Source organism: Salmo salar, chromosome 20, assembly GCF_965601325.2.
Source record: "Salmo salar chromosome 20, fSalSal1, whole genome shotgun sequence".
NCBI lineage: Eukaryota > Metazoa > Chordata > Actinopteri > Salmoniformes > Salmonidae > Salmo > Salmo salar.
Window position 1 is genome coordinate 93,784,878 of NC_138310.1, and position 26,434 is coordinate 93,811,311.

Sequence of the window (26,434 nt, forward strand, 5' to 3'; positions counted from 1 at the left end):
AATGTGGAGGCTATATACAGGGGGTACCGGTACACAGTCAATGTGGAGGCTATATACAGGGGGTACCGGTACAGAGTCGTGTGTGGGGGGTTAGTGGAGGTAATTGAGGTAATATGTACATGTAGGTAAAGTGACTGTGCATAGAAAATAAACAGAGAGTAGCAGCAGCATAAAAGAGAGGGTGGGGCCAATGCAAATCGTCTGGGTAGCCATTTGATTAGCTGTTCAGGAGTCTTATGGCTTGGGGGTAGAAGCTGTTTAGAAGCCTCTTGGACCTAGACTTGGTGCCCCGGTACCGCTTGCCGTGCGGTAGCAGAAAGAACAGTCTATGACTGGGGTTGCTGGAGTCTTTGACTATTTTTAGGGCCTTCCTCTGACACCGCCTGGTATAGAGGTTCTGGTTGGCAGGAAGCTTGGCCCCAGTGATGTACTGGACTGTACGCACTACTCTCTGTAGTGCCTTGCGGTCGGAGGCCGAGCAGTTGCCATACCAGGCAGTGGTGCAAGCAGTCAGGATGCTCTCGATGGTGCAGCTGTAGAGGTTTTTGAGGATCTGAGGACCCATGCCAAATCTTTTCAGTTTCCAGAGGGGGAATAGGCTTTGTCGTGCCCTCTTCATGACTGTCTTGGTGTGTTTGGACCATTCTAGTTTGTTGTTGATGTGGACATCAAGGAACTTGAAGCTCTCAACCTGCTCCACTGCAGCCCCGTCAATGAGAATGGGGGTGTGCTCGGTCCTCCTTTTCCTGTAGTCCACAATCATCTCCTTTGTCTTTATCACGTTGAGGGAGAGGTTGTTATCGTGGCACCACACGGCCAGGTCTCTGACCTGCTCCCTATAGGCTGTCTCGTTGTTGTCGGTGATCAGGCCTACCACTTGTGTCATCATACTCTGGACTGCACACTGTTGCCGAACTCTCCAGGCTGGGCTGACGCACTGGAAGCCTGATGCGTGGTACTGGTACTGGAGGTATCAGCCTGGGAACACGCACCTCAGGGCTAGTGCGGGGAGCGGGAACAGGACGAGTCGGACTGGGCTGATGCACTGGACCGTAGAGGCGTACTGGCGGTCTCGAGCGCAGAACTGGCATCGCTCTTACTGGCTGGATGCCCACTTCCCCCTGGCAAATGCGGGGCGCTGGTACTGCGCGTACCGGCCTAAAAATACTTTGCCTCGCCACAGTACCCATTACCCCGAAGCACGGGACCTGTCCAGTCACTGGTTGCCCAAAAAAGGTACGGGGATTTGGCCTGGGGCTCACTCCTCGCCCAGCCAAACTAGCCGTGTGCCCCCCCCAAAAAACTCTTGGGGCTACCTCTCGGGCTCCCTTAAATCCTCCATAGCCCTGGAAATGCCTATCCTCAACTCTGCCCATGTCTCCTTTTCCCGACAGTCCATATCATATTCCCATCGCTCCCTTCTCCGCTGCTTGGTCCATTTGTGGTGGGAGATTCTGTAACGGTTGTCGTCTGGAATGGAGGACCAAAACGCAGCAGGAATGTGGACGCTCATCTTGATTTATTTTAAATAAAGAGAACAACAAAACAAAGACCGCACAAACAACAAAACAGTCTTGTAATGCTCACACAGGCAAAACAAGAAACAATCTCCCACAATGCCAAACCAAACAATTACCCATATATAGGACTCTCAATCAGAGGCAACTAGAAAACACCTGCCTCCAATTGAGAGTCCAACCCCAATAAACTAGACATAGAAATACAAAAGACTAGAGACCACATAGAAATACAAACATAGAACATAACCCCAAAAACCCAGAACTAACTAAACCAACACCCTACTAAATAAATCACCACCCCGAACCACATAAACAAAATACCCTCTGCCACGTCCTGACCAAACTACAATCACAAATAACCCTTATACTGGTCAGGACGTGACACTACCTAATACACACAAATCTAAAAGGGGTGAATTAAAATATGTACATATAAATATATGGATGAGCGATGGCCGAGCGGCATAGGCAAGATGCAATAGATGGTATAAAATACAGTATATACATATGAGATGAATAATGCAAGATATGTAAACATTATTAAAGTGGCATTATTTATAGTGACTAGTGATCCATTTATTAAAGTGGCCAGTGATTTTAGTCTGTATGTTGACAGCAGCCTCTCTGTGTTAGTGATGGCTGTTTAACAGTCTAATGGCCTTGAGATAGAAGCTGTTTTTCAGTCTCTCTGGTTTCTCAGCTTTGATGCTCCTCTACTGACCTCGCCTTCTGGATGATAGTGGTGTGAACAGGCGGTGGCTCGGGTGGTTGTTGTCCTTGATGATCTTTTTGGCCTCTCATGCTTCAGTGTTGCTTGCCTCGAAGCGAGCATAGAAGTAATTTAGCTCGTCTGGTGGGCTCGTGTCTCTGGGCAGCTCTCGGTTTCCCGTGGTATTCTGTAATAGTTTTCAAGCCCTGTCACATCTGACGAGCGTCAGAGCTGGTGTAGTACGATTTAATCTTACTCCTGTATTGACACTTCCTGTCTGATGGTTTGTGGGATAGCGGGATTTCAAATAAGGGTCCAGCTTTGATGCACAGAACAGAGAGACTGAGAGAAACAGCTTCTTTCTCCAGGCCATCAGACTGTTAAACAGTCACCACTAGTCTTAGCCGGCTACCACCCGATACTCTACTCTCCATCTTAGAGACCTGCTGCCCTGTGTATCTAGTCATTCAACACGGGTCACCTGAATAATGTTTACATACTGTTTTACACACTTTATATGTATATACTGTATTCTAGTCAAGGCTCATCCTATATAACTACTGTCTATACTGTCTATACACACCATCCTATATAACTACTGTCTATACACACCATCCTATATAACTACTGTCTATACACACCATCCTATATAACTACTGTCTATACACACCATCCTATATAACTACTGTCTATACACACCATCCTTTATAACTACTGTCTATACACACCATCCTATATAACTACTGTCTATACACACCATCCTATATAACTACTGTCTATACACACCATCCTATATAACTACTGTCTATACACACCATTCTATATAACTACTGTCTATACTGTCTATACACACCATCCTATATAACTACTGTCTATACACACCATCCTATATAACTACTGTCTATACACACCATCCTGTATAACTACTGTCTATACACACCATCCTATATAACTACTGTCTATACACACCATCCTATATAAATACTGTCTATACTGTCTATACACACCATCCTATATAACTACTGTCTATACACACCATCCTATATAACTACTGTCTATACACACCATCCTATATAACTACTGTCTATACACACCATCCTGTATAACTACTGTCTATACACACCATCCTATATAACTACTGTCTATACACACCATCCTATATAACTACTGTCTATACACACCATCCTATATAATTACTGTCTATACACACCATCCTATATAACTACTGTCTATACACACCATCCTATATAACTACTGTCTATACACACCATCCTATATAACTACTGTCTATACACACCATCCTATATAACTACTGTCTATACACACCATCCTATATAACTACTGTCTATACACACCATCCTATATAACTACTGTCTATACACACCATCCTATATAACTACTGTCTAGTCCGTCTATACACACCATCCTATATAACTACTGTCTATACACACCATCCTATATAACTACTGTCTATACACACCATCCTATATAACTACTGTCTATACTGTCTATACACACCATCCTGTATAACTACTGTCTATACACACCATCCTATATAACTACTGTCTATACACACCATCCTGTATAACTACTGTCTATACACACCATCCTATATAACTACTGTCTATACTGTCTATACACATCATCCTATATAACTACTGTCTATACACACCATCCTATATAACTGCTGTCTATACACACCATCCTATATAACTACTGTCTATACTGTCTATACACACCATCCTATATAACTACTGTCTATACACACCATCCTATATAACTACTGTCTAGTCTGTCTATACACACCATCCTATATAACTACTGTCTATACACACCATCCTATATAACTACTGTCTATACACACCATCCTATATAACTACTGTCTATACACACCATCCTATATAACTACTGTCTATACACACCATCCTATATAACTACTGTCTATACACACCATCCTATATAACTACTGTCCATACTGTCTATACACACCATCCTATATAACTACTGTCTATACACACCATCCTATATAACTACTGTCTCTACACACCATCCTATATAACTACTGTCTATACACACCATCCTATATAACTACTGTCTATACACACCATCCTATATAACTACTGTCTATACACACCATCCTATATAACTACTGTCTAGTCTGTCTATACACACCATCCTATATAACTACTGTCTATACACACCATCCTATATAACTACTGTCTATACACACCATCCTATATAACTACTGTCTATACACACCATCCTATATAACTACTGTCTATACACACCATCCTATATAACTACTGTCCATACTGTCTATACACACCATCCTATATAACTACTGTCTATACACACCATCCTATATAACTACTGTCTCTACACACCATCCTATATAACTACTGTCTATACACACCATCCTATATAACTACTGTCTAGTCTGTCTATACACACCATCCTATATAACTACTGTCTATACACAGCATCCTATATAACTACTGTCTATACACACCATCCTATATAACTACTGTCTATACACACCATCCTATATAGCTACTGTCTATACACACCATCCTATATAACTACTGTCTATACACACCATCCTATATAACTACTGTCTATACACACCATCCTATATAACTACTGTCTATACACACCATCCTATATAACTACTGTCTATACACACCATCCTATATAACTACTGTCTATTCACACCATCCTATATAACTACTGTCTATACACACCATCCTATATAACTACTGTCTATACACACCATCCTATATAACTACTGTCTATACACACCATCCTATATAACTACTGTCTATACACACCTTCCTATATAACAACTGTCTATAAACACCATCCTATATAACTACTGTCTATACACACCATCCTATATAACTACTGTCTATACACACCATCCTATATAACTACTGTCTAGTCTGTCTATACACACCATCCTATATAACTACTGTCTAGTCTGTCTATACACACCATCCTATATAACTACTGTCTATACACACCATCCTATATAACTACTGTCTAGTCTGTCTATACACACCATCCTATATAATTACTGTCTAGTCTGTCTATACACACCATCCTATATAACTACTGTCTAGTCTGTCTATACACACCATCCTATATAATTACTGTCTAGTCTGTCTATACACACCATCCTATATAACTACTGTCTATACACACCATCCTATATAACTACTGTCTAGTCTGTCTATACACACCATCCTATATAATTACTGTCTAGTCTGTCTATACACACCATCCTATATAACTACTGTCTATACACACCATCCTATATAACTACTGTCTATACTCCATAACATTGTGTCTGTCTCTGTATGCAGGCTACAGGTGTCCATAATATTGTGAGTGTCATTGTATTCTTAATATTTGCTTTCTGATGGCCTTTGTTTTTATTGTCACCGCCTGACTTTCCCTCGGCTGCACTCCATTGGACATCCACGTTTGGCTCGATTCTTATTGGCTTGTCCACAGCTGTCAGTCACTTTTGTGATAGGGAGGAGCCCGTCCCTGCAGGTGTGTTTGCTGGAGTGAAGCTGTCACCGACGGTCTGTTTGTCTGTAGTGTGTGTGTGTGTGTGTGTGTGTGTGTTTGTGTCTCTCTCTCTCTCTCTCTCTCTCTCTCTCTCTCTCTCTCTCTCTCTCTCTCTCTCTCTCTCTGAGGGATATGAGCAGCACAGGAAATACATTGGAGGGGGGGCTAGTAACACCTGCCTCGATGACGCCTCCCTTTCCCAACCACCAACTCTGCCTCTGATCTCAATCTGTGTTTTTGATCAGAGTTAACTCCCCAACTGTTGCTCGACTGTGTCTTTACAGGCCTCGCTGTTACCATGGGCACCGACTGTGGGAACAGTCATCAGAGTCGATGATTTTGTTCTTCAGGGGGAATCACTGTTAACTAAATGACTTGTTGAAGTTGGTCTGATTTCACTTATGAATTGAGGGCCGGTAAGGTTTTGTGATCAAACTGAGATTTGTTTGTGTGTTTCAACGGTTATATAATTTGTTGAAGACTGTTTTTTTTTTTTTTTTAATTTATTTTTTATTGTCTTCTTCTCTCCAGGCGTGGAAAAAGCGTTGGTTCATCCTGCGTAGCGGTCGTATGTCTGGCGACCCTGATGTCCTGGAGTACTATAAGAACGACCACTCTAAGAAGCCCATCCGGATCATCGACCTGCATTGCTGTGAGCAGGTGGACGCTGGGCTGACCTTCAAGAGGAAGGAGTTTCAGGATAGCTTCGTGTTCGACATCAAGACGTCAGAGCGCACTTTTTACTTGGTGGCGGAGACCGAGGAGGAGATGAACAAGTGGGTCCGCTCGATCTGTCAGCTGTGTGGCTTCAACCAGTCAGAGCAGAACAACCACGGTACGTTTCCCCTGACCTTTGACCCCTGAATCCTACTTAACCTTTAACCTGGTTAGTTCAACCAGTCAGAGGAGAACAACTACGATATGGACTATGACCCCTTAGCCCCACCCAGCCCTTAGCCCCACCCAGCCCTTAGCCCCACCCAGCCCTTAGCCCCACGCAGCCCTTAGCCCCACCCACTTAGGAGTCTTGTTTTCTATCTGAGGTGCAGTAGGTTAGGGGTTGTTTATATCTGAGGTGCAGTAGGTTAGGGGTTGTTTATATCTGAGGTGCAGTAGGCTAGGGGTTGTTTATATCTGAGGTGCAGTAGGTTAGGGGTTGTTTATCTGAGGTGCAGTAGGTTAGGGGTTGTTTATATCTGAGGTGCAGTAGGTTAGGGGTTGTTTATATCTGAGGTGCAGTAGGTTAGGGGTTGTTTATCTGAGGTGCAGTAGGTTAGGGGTTGTTTATATCTGAGGTGCAGTAGGTTAGGGGTTGTTTATATCTGAGGTGCAGTAGGTTAGGGGTTGTTTATATCTGAGGTGCAGTAGGTTAGGGGGTTGTTTATATCTGAGGTGCAGTAGGTTAGGGGTTGTTTATATCTGAGGTGCAGTAGGCTTAGGGGTTGTTTATCTGAGGTGCAGTAGGTTAGGGGTTGTTTATATCTGAGGTGCAGTAGGTTAGGGGTTGTTTATATCTGAGGTGCAGTAGGTTAGGGGTTGTTTATATCTGAGGTGCAGTAGGTTAGGGGTTGTTTATATCTGAGGTGCAGTAGGTTAGGGGTTGTTTATCTGAGGTGCAGTAGGTTTAGGGGTTGTTTATATCTGAGGTGCAGTAGGTTAGGGGTTGTTTATATCTGAGGTGCAGTAGGTTAGGGGTTGTTTATATCTGAGGTGCAGTAGGTTAGGGGTTGTTTATATCTGAGGTGCAGTAGGTTAGGGGTTGTTTATATCTGAGGTGCAGTAGGTTAGGGGTTGTTTATATCTGAGGTGCAGTAGGTTAGGGGTTGTTTATATCTGAGGTGCAGTAGGTTAGGGGTTGTCTATCTGAGGTGCAGTAGGTTAGGGGTTGTTTATCTGAGGTGCAGTAGGTTAGGGGTTGTTTATATCTGAGGTGCAGTAGGTTATGGGGTTGTTTATCTGAGGTGCAGTAGGTTAGGGGTTGTTTATATCTGAGGTGCAGTAGGTTAGGGGTTGTTTATATCTGAGGTGCAGTAGGTTAGGGGTTGTTTATATCTGAGGTGCAGTAGGTTAGGGGTTGTTTATATCTGAGGTGCAGTAGGTTAGGGGTTGTTTATATCTGAGGTGCAGTAGGTTAGGGGTTGTTTATATCTGAGGTGCAGTAGGTTAGGGGTTGTTTATCTGAGGTGCAGTAGGTTAGGGGTTGTTTATATCTGAGGTGCAGTAGGTTAGGGGTTGTTTATATCTGAGGTGCAGTAGGTTAGGGGTTGTTTATATCTGAGGTGCAGTAGGTTAGGGGTTGTTTATATCTGAGGTGCAGTAGGTTAGGGGTTGTTTATCTGAGGTGCAGTAGGTTAGGGGTTGTTTATCTGAGGTGCAGTAGGTTAGGGGTTGTTTATCTGAGGTGCAGTAGGTTAGGGGTTGTTTATATCTGAGGTGCAGTAGGTTAGGGGTTGTTTATATCTGAGGTGCAGTAGGTTAGGGGTTGTTTATATCTGAGGTGCAGTAGGTTTGGGGTTGTTTATATCTGAGGTGCAGTAGGTTAGGGGTTGTTTTATATCTGAGGTGCAGTAGGTTAGGGGTTGTTTATATCTGAGGTGCAGTAGGTTAGGGGTTGTTTATCTGAGGTGCAGTAGGTTAGGGGTTGTTTATATCTGAGGTGCAGTAGGTTAGGGGTTGTTTTGTATCTTAGGTGCAGTAGGTTAGGGGTTGTTTATATCTGAGGTGCAGTAGGCTAGGGGTTGTTTATCTGAGGTGCAGTAGGTTAGGGGTTGTTTTGTATCTTAGGTGCAGTAGGTTAGGGGTTGTTTATCTGAGGTGCAGTAGGTTAGGGGTTGTTTATATCTGAGGTGCAGTAGGTTAGGGGTTGTTTATCTGAGGTGCAGTAGGTTTGGGGTTGTTTATCTGAGGTGCAGTAGGTTAGGGGTTGTTTATATCTGAGGTGCAGTAGGTTAGGGGTTGTTTATCTGAGGTGCAGTAGGTTAGGGGTTGTTTATCTGAGGTGCAGTAGGTTAGGGGTTGTTTATATCTGAGGTGCAGTAGGTTAGGGGTTGTTTATCTGAGGTGCAGTAGGTTAGGGGTTGTTTATCTGAGGTGCAGTAGGTTAGGGGTTGTTTATATCTGAGGTGCAGTAGGTTAGGGGTTGTCTATTTGAGGTGCAGTAGGTTAGGGGTTGTTTATCTGAGGTGCAGTAGGTTAGGGGTTGTTATATCTGAGGTGCAGTAGGTTAGGGGTTGTTTATATCTGAGGTGCAGTAGGTTAGGGGTTGTCTATCTGAGGTGCAGTAGGTTAGGGGTTGTTTATCTGAGGTGCAGTAGGTTAGGGGTTGTTTATATCTGAGGTGCAGTAGGTTAGGGGTTGTTTATATCTGAGGTGCAGTAGGTTAGGGGTTGTTTATATCTGAGGTGCAGTAGGTTAGGGGTTGTTTATATCTGAGGTGCAGTAGGTTAGGGGTTGTTTATATCTGAGGTGCAGTAGGTTAGGGGTTGTTTATATCTGAGGTGCAGTAGGTTAGGGGATGTTTATATCTGAGGTGCAGTAGGTTAGGGGTTGTTTATATCTGAGGTGCAGTAGGTTAGGGGTTGTTTATCTGAGGTGCAGTAGGTTAGGGGTTGTTTATATCTGAGGTGCAGTAGGTTAGGGGTTGTTTATCTGAGGTGCAGTAGGTTAGGGGTTGTTTATATCTGAGGTGCAGTAGGTTAGGGGTTGTTTATCTGAGGTGCAGTAGGTTAGGGGTTGTTTATCTGAGGTGCAGTAGGTTAGGGGTTGTTTATCTGAGGTGCAGTAGGTTAGGGGTTGTTTATCTGAGGTGCAGTAGGTTAGGGGTTGTTTATATCTGAGGTGCAGTAGGCTAGGGGTTGTTTATCTGAGGTGCAGTAGGTTAGGGGTTGTTTTGTATCTTAGGTGCAGTAGGTTAGGGGTTGTTTATCTGAGGTGCAGTAGGTTTGGGGTTGTTTATATCTGAGGTGCAGTAGGTTAGGGGTTGTTTATATCTGAGGTGCAGTAGGTTAGGGGTTGTTTATATCTGAGGTGCAGTAGGTTAGGGGTTGTTTATATCTGAGGTGCAGTAGGTTAGGGGATGTTTTCTGGGTCTCTCTCTCTTTTGATCCCTCTCTCTCCTTCCTCCTACATTCTCTAATCGGATCACTTTTGCCTCGTTGTCAAAACGGCAAGGCAGAGAACAGTACATCAGCAGTCTTATATCACAATGCTGGGACAACGTTGTGTGGTGGTTGTGTGTTTGCTGGGACAACGTTGTGTGGTGGTTGTGTGTTTGCTGGGACAACGTTGTGTGGTGGTTGTGTGTTTGCTGGGACCGTATGATTGGATCCCTCAATAGCTTCAGGTTAGATGACAACATCAGGGTGTTCTCTTATTAAAACCACAGTATAATAACATCAGGGTGTTGTCTTATTAAAGCCACAGTATAATAACATCAGGGTGTTGTCTTATTAAAACCACAGTATAATAACATCAGGGTGTTGTCTTATTAAAGCCGCAGTATAATAACATTAGGGTGTTGTCTTATTAAAACCACAGTATAATAACATCAGGGTGTTGTCTTATTAAAGCCGCAGTATAATAACATCAGGGTGTTGTCTTATTAAAGCCACAGTATAATAACATCAGGGTGTTGTCTTATTAAAACCACAGTATAATAACATCAGGGTGTTGTCTTATTAAAACCACAGTATAATAACATCAGGGTGTTGTCTTATTAAAGCCACAGTATAATAACATCAGGGTGTTGTCTTATTAAAACCACAGTATAATAACATCAGGGTGTTGTCTTATTAAAGCCGCAGTATAATAACATCAGGGTGTTGTCTTATTAAAACCACAGTATAATAACATCAGGGTGTTGTCTTATTAAAACCACAGTATAATAACATCAGGGTGTTGTCTTATTAAAGCCGCAGTATAATAACATCAGGGTGTTGTCTTATTAAAGCCGCAGTATAATAACATCAGGGTTTTGTCTTATTAAAACCACAGTATAATAACATCAGGGTGTTGTCTTATTAAAGCCACAGTATAATAACATTAGGGTGTTGTCTTATTAAAGCCACAGTATAATAACATCAGGGTGTTGTCTTATTAAAACCACAGTATAATAACATCAGGGTGTTGTCTTATTAAAACCACAGTATAATAACATTAGGGTGTTGTCTTATTAAAGCCACAGTATAATAACATTAGGGTGTTGTCTTATTAAAACCACAGTATAATAACATCAGGGTGTTCTCTTATTAAAACCACAGTATAATAACATCAGGGTGTTGTCTTATTAAAGCCACAGTATAATAACATCAGGGTTTTGTCTTATTAAAGCCACAGTATAGTGGACCTGGAAAGTATTCAGATGTCTTGACTTTTTACACATTTTGTTACGTTACAGCCTTTTTCTAAAATTCATGAAATCGTTTTTTTCCCTCAATCTACACATTTTTAGCAAATTTATACAAATAAAAAAAACGATCACATTTACATAAGTATTCAGACCCTTTACTCAGTACTTTGTTGAAGCCCTTTTGGCAGCGATTACAGCCTTGAGTCTTCTTGGGTATGACGCTACAAGCTTGATACACCTGTATTTGGGGAGTTTCTCCATTCTTCTCTGCAGATCCTCTCAAGCTCTGTCAGGTTGGATGGGGAGCGTCGCTGCACAGCTATTTTCAGGTCTTTCCAGATATATTCAATCGGGTTCATGTCCTGTCTCGGAGCTCTAGGGACAATTTCTTCAATCTCATGGCTTGGTTTTTGCTCTGACGTGCACTGTCAACTGTGTGACCTTATTAAGACAGGTGTGTGCCTTTCCAAATCATGTCCAATCAATTTAATTAACCACAGGTGGACCTCAATCAACGATCTTTGCAAGATGGCGCCGATCGAGATGGCAGCTTCACTTCTAGTCCTTAAGAAACTATGCAGCATTTTGGTTTTTATGTATTATTTCTTACATTGTTAGACCAGAAAAACTTAAGTGTTATTACATACAGCTGGGAAGAAATATTGGATAGCAGAGAGATGTCAACTTACCAGCACTACGACCAGCACTACGACCAGCACTACGACCAGCACTACGACCAGCACTACAACCAGCACTACGACCAGGAATACAACCAGCACTACGACCAGCACTACAACCAGGAATACAACCAGCACTACGACCAGGAATACAACCAGCACTACGACCAGGAATACAACCAGCACTACGACCAGCACTACAACCAGGAATACAACCAGCACTACGACCAGGAATACAACCAGCACTACAACCAGGAATACAACCAGCACTACGACCAGCACTACAACCAGCACTACGACCAGCACTACGACCAGCACTACAACCAGCACTACAACCAGCACTACGACCAGCACTACAACCAGCACTACGACCAGCACTACGACCAGCACTACAACCAGCACTACAACCAGCACTACAACCAGCACTACGACCAGCACTACGACCAGCACTACGACCAGCACTACGACCAGCACTACAACCAGCACTACGACCAGCACTACGACCAGGAATACAACCAGCCCTACGACCAGGAATACAACCAGCACTACGACCAGCACTACGACCAGCACTACGACCAGCACTACGACCAGCACTACGACCAGCACTACGACCAGGAATACAACCAGCACTACGACCAGCACTACGACCAGCACTACGACCAGCACTACGACCAGGAATACGACCAGGAATACGACCAGGAATACAACCAGCACTACGACCAGCACTACGACCAGCACTACGACCAGCACTACGACCAGCACTACAACCAGCACTACAACCAGGAATACGACCAGCACTACGACCAGCACTACGACCAGCACTACGACCAGGAATACGACCAGGACTACGACCAGGAATAATAATATATGTAATATTTTGTCCGCACCTCCCAGGGCATTTGAAGTGATTCCAACCCAAAACAACACCGTCGGAGGAGAGGGTGCAGGAGCGGTCTTCTAGTGAGGCTTCGGAGGCGCACACACCACCCACCGCTTCCCAGTATATTACTCGCTAACGTCCAGTCCCTAGTTAACAAAGTCGACAAAATTAGGGCAAGAGTTGCTTTACAAAGAGATATCCAGGATTGTAACATAGCCATGTCTCCGTGAAACAGAGTATCTGGGGACATGCTGCCTGAGTCCGTACAGCCAACGGGATTTTCAGTGTATCGCACCGACAGGAACAAACATCTCTCTGGTAAGAGCATTTCACATTTTAGTCATTTAGCAGACGCTCTTATCCAGAGCGACTTACAGTAGTGAATGCATACATTTCATCCGTACTGGTCCCCCGTGGGAATCAAACCCACAACCCTGGCGTTGCAAACACCATGCTCTACCAACTGAGCTACACGGGACAGAGTTGTATGCTTCATGATTAAGGACTCATGGTGTAATTGTAACAACATACAAGAACTGAAGTCCTTTTGTTCACCTAACCTAGAATTCCTCACAATCAAATGACGATACCGTATAATCTCCCAAGAGAATTCTCCTTGGTTATCGTCACAGCCGTGTATACCCCCCCTCAAGCGGATACCAAGACGGCCATCAAGGAACTTCACTGGACTTTATGCAAACTGGAATCCATATATCCTGAGGCTATATTTATTGTAGCTGTGGATTTTAACAAAGCTAATCTGAGAACAAGGCTACCTAAATTCTATCAGCATATCAAAAGCGCGACACGAGCCGGTAGCATTCTGGACCATTGCTTCTCTAACTTCCGTGATGCATACAAGGCCCTCTCCCGCCCTCCTTTTGGAAAATATGACCATGACTCCATCTTGTTGCTCCCCTCCTATAGGCAGAAACTATAACAAGAAGTACCCATATATAGGTCTATCCAATGCTGGTTTGACCAATTTGGATTCCACGCTTTATGATTGCTTCGATCATGTGGACTGGGATATGTTCCGGGTAGCCTCAGACAACAACATTGACGTATACGCTGACTCGGTGAGCGGGTTTATAAGGAAGTGTATATATAAGATGTTGTACCCACTATAACCATGAAAACCTTCCCTAACCAGAAACCGTGGATTGATGACAGCATTCGCGCAAAACTAAAAGCACGAACCACCGCATTTAATCATGGCAAGGCGACTGGAAACATGACCGAATACAAACAGTGTAGTTATTCTCTCAGTAAGGCAATCAAACAAGCTAAGCGTCAGTATAGAGACAAAGTGGAGTCGCAATTCAACGGCTCAAACACGAGACGTAAGTGACAGGGTCTATAGTCAATCACGGATTACAAAAAGAAAATCAGTCCCGACGTTGACTTCTCCCTCCCAGACAAACTAAACGACTTCTTTGCGTGCTTAGAGGACAACACAGTGCCACCGACACGGCCCGCCACCTTCTCCGTGGCTGACGTGAGTAAAACATTCCTCTCACTCAATGTCAGCAAAACAAAGGAGATGATCGTGGACTTCAGGAAACAGCAGAGGGAGCAGCCCCCTATCCACATCGATGGGACAGTAGTGGAGAAGGTGGAAAGTGTTTTTTTATTTTTTTAAATTGTATTTTATAAAGTTCCTCGGTGTACACATCATGGACAAACTGAAATGGTCCACCCACACAGACAGTGTGGTGAATAAGGCGCAACAGCACCTCTTCAACCTCAGGAGGCTGAAAAAATGTGGCTTGTCATCGAAAACCCTCACTAGCTTTTACAGGTGCACAATTGAGAGCATCCTGTCGGGCTGTATCACCGCCTGGTACGGCAACTGCACCGCCCATGGTGCGGTCTGCATAACGCATCACCGGGGGCAAACTACCTGCCCTCCAGGACACCTAAAACCCGATGTCACAGAAAGGCAAAAAAGATCATCAAGGACAACAACCACCCGAGCCACTGCCTGTTCACCCCGCTATCATCCAGAAGGCGAGGTCAGTACAGGTGCATCAAAGCTACGGACCGAAAGACTGAAAAACAGCTTCTATCTCAAGGCCATCAGACTGTTAAACAGCCATCACTAGCACAGAGAGGCTGCTGCCTACAGACAGACTAAAATCATTGGCCATTTTAATAAATGGATCACTAGTCACTTTAAATAATGCCATCTTAAGAGTGTTTACGTATCTCGCATTGCTCATCTCATATGTGTATATACTGTGTATATGTGAAGAATGCAACAAAGATGCAGAATCATCTGGCCAAGTGCATAAAGTTCCCTCAGCGCTCACAACAGGCAACCTCTGACAAAAGTCCCTCTACTTCTGTTTGAGGTGAAAATGATGAATCAGACTCCTTATCGATAGCGATCTACCTCACAAAGCAAAGTGAGAAGAATAAGAGCACCACATTGAAGCTGCTCAGCAACACCCGTTGGGGTGGTGTTGTCGTCATGTTTGATGTATTTTCCCTGGAGGGGGAAAAAGTCTCTCCAAGAAATGGCCATATCACAGTCTGCCGATATGGACAGCCCCATCAAGAGGATCCTCCTGGATGATGTATTTTGGGAGAGAGTGGTAAGCAGCCTGAAACTCCTGAAACCTATAGCAGTAGCCTTTGCCACGGATTGAGGGCGACAATGCCATCCTGTCTGATGTTCAGACTCTGCTTGCAGATGTAAGAGAAGATATACGTACTGCCCTGCCCACTTCACTGTTGCTCCAAGCAGAGGAAACTACAGTTCTGAAATACATCAAAAAGCGTGAAGACTTCTGCTTGAAGCTCCACCTAGTGGAATGGACTTTGTGGATCTGAGGCTCTTTCCGCTGTTGCCTCCATCATCTTCCAAATCCCACCAACATCAGCTGCCTCAGAGCGCAACTGGTCCTTGTTTGGGACACACCAAAGCACGCACAGCTTGGCAAATACAAGGGTTGAAAAACTGGTGGCCATCCGGGTAAATTTGACAACGAGCCATCCTCAACAAGGTTGGAAAGTGACAGTGAAGATGAGGCCTCAGAGTCTGATGTTCAAGAGGTGGACATTGAGGAGGTCCAGGGAGAAGACATGGAAGCCTGAGAGGAAGACAAACAAAGCTTTAGTTTTTAGACTATCATTTTACATATGTATGTTGAAAACGTTTTTTGGGAGATGCGATGGATCATTGGGGATCATTCAATATTCCCTTTCAGTTGTTTTAAAGTGAAATCATCCCATGTGAAGAGTCAACTCATTTAATTAAAGTTCAATTCAAATTGTTCAAATTAAATTGTTTGTTTTGTTTGTTTCTATTGGAAGGATTTAATCATTTGCAATTATGTCTACTTATGATAAGGTAAAAGGTTTAAGTTTCTGTCTCCATATAATATGGTAAATATATCCAATGCAGAAAACATCTACATTTTAAATAGTATTAATAATCATTTGCATATATTTCCGTATATTCCCATATATTCCCGTTAATTCCCAAGGAAAGGTTCCACCTCTGAATAATCCCCTAATATTACATGTTAGAAACTGCTGCTCTGTCAGATCTAGAAGCATTAGCATTTCGCTACACTCGCAATAACATCTGCTAACCATGTGTATGTGAACCAATCAAATTTGATTTGAAGTTGTAGAAACATCTCAAGGATGATCAATGAAAACAGGATGCACCTGAGCTCAATATCGAAATCTCTTAGCAAACGGTCTGACTACTTATGTAAATAATGTATAGTGTTTTCACTTTGTTATTATGGTGTGTAGATTGATGAGGATTTGTTTTTATTTAATCCATTTTAGAATAAGGCTGTAAAGTAACAAAATGTGGAACAAGTCAAGGGGTCTGAATACTTTCCGAAAGCACTGTATGTGGTCTAGTAGTCTACCCGTCTGATTTAGGGTTAGATATCTTGACATATCATTACATTCGGAAAGTGTTCAGACCCCTTGTCTTTGTCCACATTTTTTCCTCACCAATCTACACACAAATACCCCATAATGACAAAGCAAAAACAGGTTTTTAGAAATGTTTTCAGGTTTATAAAAAAAAAAAATGAAATATCACATATACATAAGTATTCAGACCCTTTACTCAGTATTTTGTTGAAGCATCTTTGGCAGTGATTACAGCCTCGAGTCTTCTTGGGTATGACGCTACAAGCTTGGTACACCTGTATTTGGGGAGTTTCTCCATTCTTCTCTGCAGATCCTCTCAAGCTCTGTCAGGTTGGATGGGAAGTGTTGCTGCACAGCTATTTTCAGGTCTCCCCAGAGATGTTCGATCGTCCGGGCTCTGGCTGGGTCATTCAAGGACATTCAGAGACTTGTCCCAAAGCCACTCCTGCGTTGTCTTGGCTGTGTGTTTAGGGTCGTTGTTCTGTTGGAAGGTGAACCTTCGTCCCAGTCGGAACTCTTGAGCGCTCTGGAGCAGGTTTTCATCAAGGAACTCTCTGTACTTTGCTCTGTTCATCTTTGCCTCGATCCTGACTAGTCTCCTAGTCCCTGACGCTGAAAAACATCCTCTCAGCATAATGCTGCCGCCGCCATGCTTCACCGTAGGGATGGTGCCAGGTTTCCTCCAGACGTGACGCTTGGCATTCAGACCAAAGACTTCAATCTTTGTTTCATCAGACCAGAGAATCTTGTTACTCATGGTCTGACAGTCTTTAGGTGCCTTTTAGCAAACTCCAAGCGGGCTGTCATGTGCCTTTTACTGAGGAGTGGCTTCTGTCTGGCCACTCTACCATAAAGGCCTGATTGGTGGAGTGCTGCAGAGATGGTTGTCCTTCTGGAAGGTTCTCCCATCTCCACAGAGGAACTCTAGAGCTCTGTCAGAGTGACCATCAGGTTCTTAGTCACCTCCCTGACCAAGGTCCTTCTCTCTCTCGATTGCTCAGTTTGGCCAGTACTAGTTTGGCGGTTCCAAACTTCTCCCGTTTATGAATGATGGAGGCCACTGTGTTTTTGGGGACCTTCAATGTTGCAGAAATGTTTTGGTACCCTTCCCCAGATCTGTGCCTCGACACAATCCTGTCTCGGCGCTCTACGGACAATTCCTTCAACCTCATGGCTTGGTTTTATTTCTGACATGTAACCCAGTTACGATCTGTTAGGATCAGTTAGGATAGGATCAATCTGTAATCAAACCCATTACAACACTGGATATATACAACCCATTACAACACTGGATATATACATATTATGACATTTGAAATGTCTATTCTTTTGCAACTTTTGTGAGTGTAATGTTTACTGTTAATTAGAGAGGCAGAGAGAGAGAGGCAGAGAGAGAGAGAGAGGCAGAGAGAGAGAGAGGCAGAGAGAGAGAGAGAGGCAGAGAGAGAGAGAGAGGCAGAGAGAGAGAGAGGCAGAGAGAGAGATTTGGAGAGCAGAGAACAATACATTACTCCACTACCCCAGGCTAACCTTGTTGCCTGTCCCTGGAGTCTGCACTGCTCTGCTTGGCACGGACCGATCTGAGTATTGATATAGCATGGCTTGCTGCCTACTGCCCCACCCCCACTGTCATAAACACACATACATCTGCCTTGACAGACAGAATTCTCTCTTTAAGCAAATGGACACTAAATGAAAAAAAGGGAAACAATAGTTTTCACTCACAACATTTAAAAAAAGAATATAGACATTTCAAATGTAATATAATTGGCTATGTACAGTGTTGCAGTATGAAAAGGAAAATAAATAAACATATAAATATAGGTTGTATTTAAAATGGTGTTTGTGCTTCACTGGTCTCCCTTTCTCTCATGACAACAGGTTACACATGTTGCTGCTGTAACTGCACAATGCGCTATTTCACCTAACAACTTTGGGAGTTTATCAATGTTTCATTTGTTTTCAAATTCTTTGTGGGTCTGTGTAATCTGAGGGAAATATATGTCTCTATGGTCATTGGGCAGGAGGTTAGGAAGTGCAGCTCAGTTTCCACCTCATTTTGTGGGCAGTGTTGCACATAGCCTGTCTTCTCTTGAGAGCCAGGTCTGCCTACGCGGCCTCTCTCAATAGCAAGGCAATGCTCACTGAGTCGGTACATTGTCAAAGCTTTCCTTAGGTTTGGGTCAGTCACAGTGGTCAGGTATTCTGCCACTGTGTACTCTCTGTTTAGGGCCAAATAGCATTCCAATTTTCAATTTTTTTTTTGCTAGTTCAATTACAGTGTGTTAAATAGTTATCTTTTTGTTGTCTCGTAATTTGTTTGGGTCTAATTGTGTTGCTGTCCTGGGGCTCTGTGGGGTCTGTTTGTGTTTGTGAACAGAGCCCCAGGACCAGCTTGCTTAGGGGACTCTTCTCCAGGTTCATCTCTCTGTAGGTGATGGCTCTGTTATCGATGTTTTGGGAATCGCTTCCTTTTAGGTGGTTGTAAAGATTGTTGTTTTATTTTACCTCTTTTTCTCACAAATTTCACGGTATTCAATTGGTACGGACTCGGGAGAGGCGAAGAGCTATGCGTCCTCAGAAACATGACCCCGCCAAGCTGCACTGCTTCTTAACCCGGAAGCCAGTCGCACCAATGTGCCGGAGGAAACACCGTCCAACTGGCGACCGTGTCAGCGTGCATGTGTCCATCCCGGGAATCAAGGACATCCCTGCTGGCCAAACCCTCTCCTAACCCGGGCGACACTGGGCCAATTGTACGCCGCCACATGGGTCTACCGGTCGCGGCCAGCAGCGACACAGCCTGGAATCGAACCAGGATCTGTAGTGAAACATGCTAGTACTGCCTTAGACCGCTGCGCCACTCGGGAGCCCTGGTGGTTGTAGAATTTAACGGCCCTTTTCTGGATTTTGATAATTATTGGGTATCGGCCTAATTATTTGGTGTTTTACGTTGTACACAGAGGATATTTCTGCAGAATTCTGCACGCAGAGTCCCAATTTACTGTATATAGCCTGTCTTTTTACTGTTGTTTTATATCTTAACCTACCTATTGTTCACCTAATACCTTTTTTGCACTATTGGTTAGAGCCAGTAAGTAAGCATTTCACTGTAAGGTCTACTACACCTGTTGTATTCAGCATTTCACGGTAAGGTCTACTACACCTGTTGTATTCAGCATTTCACTGTAAGGTCTACTACACCTGTTGTATTCAGCATTTCACTGTGAGGTCCACTACACCTGTTGTATTCAGCATTTCACTGTGAGGTCTACTACACCTGTTGTATTCAGCATTTCACTGTAAGGTCTACTACACCTGTTGTATTCAGCATTTCACTGTGAGGTCTACTACACCTGTTGTATTCAGCATTTCACTGTGAGGTCTACTACACCTGTTGTATTCAGCATTTCACTGTAAGGTCTACTACACCTGTTGTATTCAGCATTTCACGGTAAGGTCTACTACACCTGTTGTATTCAGCATTTCACGGTAAGGTCTACTACACCTGTTGTATTCAGCATTTCACTGTAAGGTCTACTACACCTGTTGTATTCAGCATTTCACTGTGAGGTCCACTACACCTGTTGTATTCAGCATTTCACTGTGAGGTCTACTACACCTGTTGTATTCAGCATTTCACTGTGAGGTCTACTACACCTGTTGTATTCAGCATTTCACTGTGAGGTCTACTACACCTGTTGTATTCAGCGTTTCACTGTGAGGTCTACTACACCTGTTGTATTCAGCATTTCACTGTGAGGTCTACTACACCTGTTGTATTCAGCATTTCACTGTAAGGTCTACTACACCTGTTGTATTCAGCATTTCACTGTGAGGTCTACTACACCTGTTGTATTCAGCATTTCACTGTGAGGTCTACTACACCTGTTGTATTCAGCATTTCACTGTAAGGTCTACTACACCTGTTGTATTCAGCATTTCACTGTGAGGTCTACTACACCTGTTGTATTCAGCATTTCACTGTAAGGTCTACTACACCTGTTGTATTCAGCGCACGTGACAAATAAACTTTGATTTGAATTTGGTGTTTGTCCCCCATAATGGGTTCTATAACTGATTTTGAGGTATTTTTAGCCAGATCCTAATTGGTATGTTGAATTTTATGTTTCTTTTGATGGCATAGAAGGCCCTTCTTGACTCTCAGATCTTTCACAGCTTTGTGGAAGTTACCTGTGGTGCTGATGTTTAGGCCGAGGTAGGTACAGTTTTTTTGTGTGTGTGCTCTAGGGCAACGGTGTCTAGATGGAATTTTTATTTGTGGTTCCTGAGAACTGGACCTTTTTTCGAACACCTTTATTTTTGTCTAACTGAAATCAACTGTCAGGGCCCAGGTCTGTCAGGGCCCAGGTCAGTCAGGGCCCAGGTCTGACAGAATCTGTGCAGAACATCTAGGTGCTGCTGTAGGCCCTCCTTGGTTGGGGACAGAAGCACCAGATCATCAGTAGACATTTGACTTCATATTCTAGTAGGGTGAGGGCCGGGTGCTGCAGACTGTTCTAGTGCCCTCGCCAATTCGTTGATATATATGTTGAAGAGGGTGGGGCTTAAGCTGCATCCCTGTCTTACCCCACGGCCCTGTGGGAAGAAATGTGTATATTGCCAATTTTAACCGCATGCTTGTTTTTTTTTATCAACAAAGCATGAGAAGACTTTGCCTTTGTTTTGGTTTGTTTGTTTGTCAATTAGGGTGTGCAGGGTGAATACGTGGTCTGTCGTATGGTAATTTGGTGAAAAGCCAAATTGACATTTGCTCAGTACATTGTTTTCACTGAGGAAATGTACGAGTCTGCTGTTAATGATAATGCAGAGGATTTTCCCAAGGTTGCTGTTGATGCATATCCCACGGTAGTTATTGGGGTCAAATTTGTCTCCACTTTTGTGGATTGGAGTAATCAGTCCTTGGTTCCAAATATCGGGGAAGATGCCAGAGCTGAGGATGATGTTAAAGAGTTTTAGTATAGCCAATTGGAATTTGTAGTCTGTATATTTGATCATTTCATTGAAGATACCATCAACACCACAGGCCTTTTGGGGTTGGAGGGTTTGTATTTTGTCCTGTAGTTCATTCAATGTAATTGGAGAATCCAGTGGGTTCTGGTAGTCTTTAATAGTTGATTCTAAGATTTGTAATTGATATTGTGTATATTTTTTGCTGTTTGGTCTTTGTTATAGAGCCAAAAAACTGGTTTATTCATACAGCTCCATTTTGGATAGACAACTATTCGTGTTTTTGTTTAGTGTTTTCCAATGTTCCCAGAAGTGGTTAGAGTCTACGGATTCTTCAATTACATTGAGCTGATTTCTGACGCGCTGTTCCTTCTTTTTCCGTAGTGTATTTCTGTATTGTTTTAGTGATTCACCATAGTGAAGGTGTAGACTCAGGTTTTCTGGATCTCTGTTTTTGGCTGGATAGGTTTCTCAATTTCTTTCTTAGTTTGATGAAGAATGTAAAAACCTATTTGTCATTGTTGATCATTTTCTTAGGTTGTCTGCTTGATATTTTTTGATTTGATAGGGAAGCTGAGAGGTCAAATATTATATTGTTTAAGTTTTCTACTGCCAAGTTTACACCTTCACTATTACAGTGAAACATTTTATCCAGGAAGTTGTCTAGAAGGGATTACATTTGTTGTTGCCTAATTGTTTTTTGGTAGGTTTCCACACTACTTTCCTTCCATCTATAGCATTTCTTAATATTATTCAGTTCATTTCGCTTTGATGCCTCATGATTGAGTATTGCTCTGTTCCAAGTAGACTGTGATTTTGCTGTGATCTGATAGGGGTGTTAGTGGGCTGACTGTGAACGCTCTAAGAGACTCTGGGTTGAGGTCAGTGATAAAGTAGTCTACAGTACTACTGCCAAGAGATGAGCTATAGGTGTACCTACCATAGGAGTCCCCTCGAAGCCTACCATTGACTATGTACATACCCAGTGTCCGACAGTGCTGCAGGAGTTGTGACTCGTTTTTGTTGTGTCTAGGGGGGCATATGGGGGAGGGAATGCTGTCACCTCCAGGTAGGTGTTTGACCCCCTGTGTGCTGAGGGTGTCAGGTTCTTGTCCAGTTCTGACATTTAGATCGCCACAGACTATTACATGTCCCTGAGCCTGGAAATGATTGATTTCCCCTTCCATGATGGAGAAGCTGTCTCCATTAAAGTATGGGGATTCTAGTGGGGGGATATAGGTAGCACACAGGAGGACATTTTTCTCTGGTAAGATAATTTCCTTTTGAATTTCTAGCCAAATGTAAAATGTTCCTGTTTTGATTCATTGAATAGAGTGGGTTAGGTCTGCTCTATACCAAATTAGCATCCCCCCCTGAGTCTCTTCCCTGTTTCACACCTGGTAGTTTGGTGGATGGGACTACCAGCTCTCTGTAACCTAGAGGGCAACCAGTGGGTCCGTCTCCTCTATACTAGGATTCTTGTAGGATGACAATGTCTGTATTTCCAATTTCTTTGATGAAGTCTGGGTTTCTGCTCTTCGGGCCCAAGGCAGATGACCTCCGACCTTGTATATTCCAGGATGAGATAGTAAAAGCTTTGTGTTCCATAGTGTCTAGTGTTGTTTTTGTGCGGTTTATGCCCGGACCATCACAGTAGGTGTGAGCAGAGCATGTTGAGCATCTGTTACATACCTCTTATGTCGCATGATGGGACTTGGGCCTTTTGCCCTGCTCACGGCCTGGGTATATGTCCTGCTGCCATTTTGAGGTCTGTCTGTCTCTGTCTGTCTGTCTGTCTCTGTCTGTCTGTCTGTCTGTCTGTCTGTCTGTCTGTCTGTCTGTCTGTCTGTCTGTCTGTCTGTCTGTCTGTCGCCCTGCCTGCCTGCCTGCCTGCCTGCCTGCCTGCCTGCCTGCCTGCCTGCCTGTCTGCCTGCCTGTCTGCCTGTCTGTCTGTCTGTCTGTCTGTCTGTCTGTCTGTCTGTCGCCCTGCCTGCCTGCCTGCCTGCCTGCCTGCCTGTCTGCCTGCCTGCCTGCCTGCCTGCCTGTCTGCCTGCCTGCCTGCCTGTCTGTCTGCCTGCCTGCCTGTCTGTCTGCCTGCCTGCCTGCCTGCCTGCCTGCCTGCCTGTCTGCCTGCCTGCCTGTCTGCCTGTCTGCCTGCGTGTGTGTTTTCCCCCTTCCAAAGTGCCCTTCAAAGCCATCGATTTTAGTTGAACTAATGAGGTTGTTCCATATGGCACACTACTCCCTATGTAGTGCACTACTTTTGCCCAGAGTTTCAGGTTGCCTGATGCCACCAGCTGGGCATCCTATTATATAACATCCTGTAATATAACATCCTGTAATATGGCATCCTGTAATATAACATCCTGTAATATGGCATCCTGTAATATGGCATCCTGTAATATAACATCCTGTAATATGGCATCCTAGTAATATGGCATCCTGTAATATAACATCCTGTAATATGGCATCCTGTAATATAACATCCTGTAATATGGCATCCTGTAATATAACATCCTGTAATATGGCATCCTACAGTATAATATGGCATCCTGTAATATGGCATCCTGTAATATAGCATCCTGTAATATGGCATCCTGTAATATAACATCCTGTAATATGGCATCCTGTAATATAACATCCTGTAATATAACATCCTGTAATATAACATCCTGTAATATGGCATCCTGTAATATAACATCCTGTAATATAACATCCTGTAATATGGCATCCTGTAATATAACATCCTGTAATATGGCATCCTACAGTATAATATGGCATCCTACAGTATAATATGGCATCCTGTAATATGGCATCCTGTAATATGGCATCCTGTAATATAACATCCTGTAATATGGCATCCTGTAATATGGCATCCTGTAATATGGCATCCTGTAATATAACATCCTGTAATATGGCATCCTGTAATATGGCATCCTGTAATATAACATCCTGTAATATGGCATCCTACAGTATAATATGACATCCTGTAATATAACATCCTGTAATATGGCATCCTACAGTATAATATGACATCCTGTAATATAACATCCTGTAATATGGCATCCTACAGTATAATATGGCATCCTGTAATATGGCATCCTGTAATATGGCATCCTTTAATATGGCATCCTTTAATATGGCATCCTGTAATATGGCATCCTGTAATATGGCATCCTACAGTATAATATAACATCCTTTAATATGGCATCCTGTAATATGGCATCCTGTAATATGGCATCCTGTAATATGGCATCCTGTAATATAACATCCTGTAATATGGCATCCTGTAATATGGCATCCTGTAATATGGCATCCTGTAATATAACATCCTGTAATATGGCATCCTGTAATATGGCATCCTGTAATATGGCATCCTGTAATATGGCATCCTGTAATATGGCATCCTTTAATATGGCATCCTGTAATATGGCATCCTGTAATATAACATCCTGTAATATGGCATCCTGTAATATGGCATCCTATAATATGGCATCCTGTAATATGGCATCCTGTAATATGGCATCCTGTAATATGGCATCCTTTAATATGGCATCCTGTAATATGGCATCCTACAGTATAATATGGCATCCTACAGTATAATATGGCATCCTACAGTATAATATGGCATCCTATAATATGGCATCCTGTAATATGGCATCCTGTAATATAACATCCTGTAATATGGCATCCTACAGTGTAATATAGCATCCTGTAATATAACATCCTGTAATATGGCATCCTGTAATATGGCATCCTGTAATATAACATCCTGTAATATAACATCCTGTAATATAACATCCTGTAATATAACATCCTGTAATATAACATCCTGTAATATGGCATCCTGTAATATGGCATCCTGTAATATGGCATCCTGTAATATAACATCCTGTAATATGGCATCCTACAGTGTAATATAACATCCTGTAATATGGCATCCTGTAATATAACATCCTGTAATTTAACATCCTGTAATATAACATCCTGTAATATGGCATCCTGTAATATGGCATCCTGTAATATGGCATCCTGTAATATAACATCCTGTAATATGGCATCCTGTAATATGGCATCCTGTAATATAACATCCTGTAATATAACATCCTGTAATATAATATCCTGTAATATGGCATCCTATAATATGGCATCCTGTAATATGGCATCCTGTAATATAACATCCTATAATATGGCATCCTGTAATATAACATCCTGTAATATAACATCCTATAATATGGCATCCTGTAATATAACATCCTGTAATATGGCATCCTGTAATATAACATCCTATAATATAACATCCTGTAATATTGCATCCTGTAATATGGCATCCTGTAATATGGCATCCTACAGTATAATATAACATCCTGTAATATGGCATCCTGTAATAAAACATCCTGTAATATAACATCCTATAATATGGCATCCTGTAATATAACATCCTATAATTTACATTTTACATTTACATTACATTTTAGTTATTTAGCAGACGCTCTTATCCAGAGCGACTTACAGTAGTGAGTGCATACATTTCATACATTTTTTTTTCTTCCCGTACTGGTCCCCCGTGGGAATCAAACCCACAACCCTGGCGTTGCAAACACCATGCTCTACCAACTGAGCCACACGGGACCTAATATAACATCCTGTAATATTGCATCCTGTAATATGACATCCTGTAATATGGCATCCTGTAATATGGCATCCTACAGTATAATATGACATCCTGTAATATGACATCCTGTAATATGGCATCCTGTAATATGGCATCCTACAGTATAATATGACATCCTGTAATATAACATCCTGTAATATGGCATCCTACAGTATAATATGGCATCCTGTAATATGGCATCC

The 26,434-nt window shown here is 42.8% G+C and overlaps 1 protein-coding gene across 2 annotated transcripts in view; it reads left to right on the forward strand.

Annotated features, from left to right (window-relative positions):
- Positions 1-26,434, forward strand: part of gab2 (GRB2-associated binding protein 2) — a 176,670-nt gene that overhangs the window by 80,072 nt on the left and 70,164 nt on the right. For both annotated transcript variants that reach the window (XM_045704158.2, XM_045704160.2), the window contains exon 2: positions 6,334-6,637. In XM_045704158.2, the coding sequence (XP_045560114.1) occupies positions 6,334-6,637 (304 nt within the window). The remainder of the gene's footprint in view (positions 1-6,333; positions 6,638-26,434) is intronic.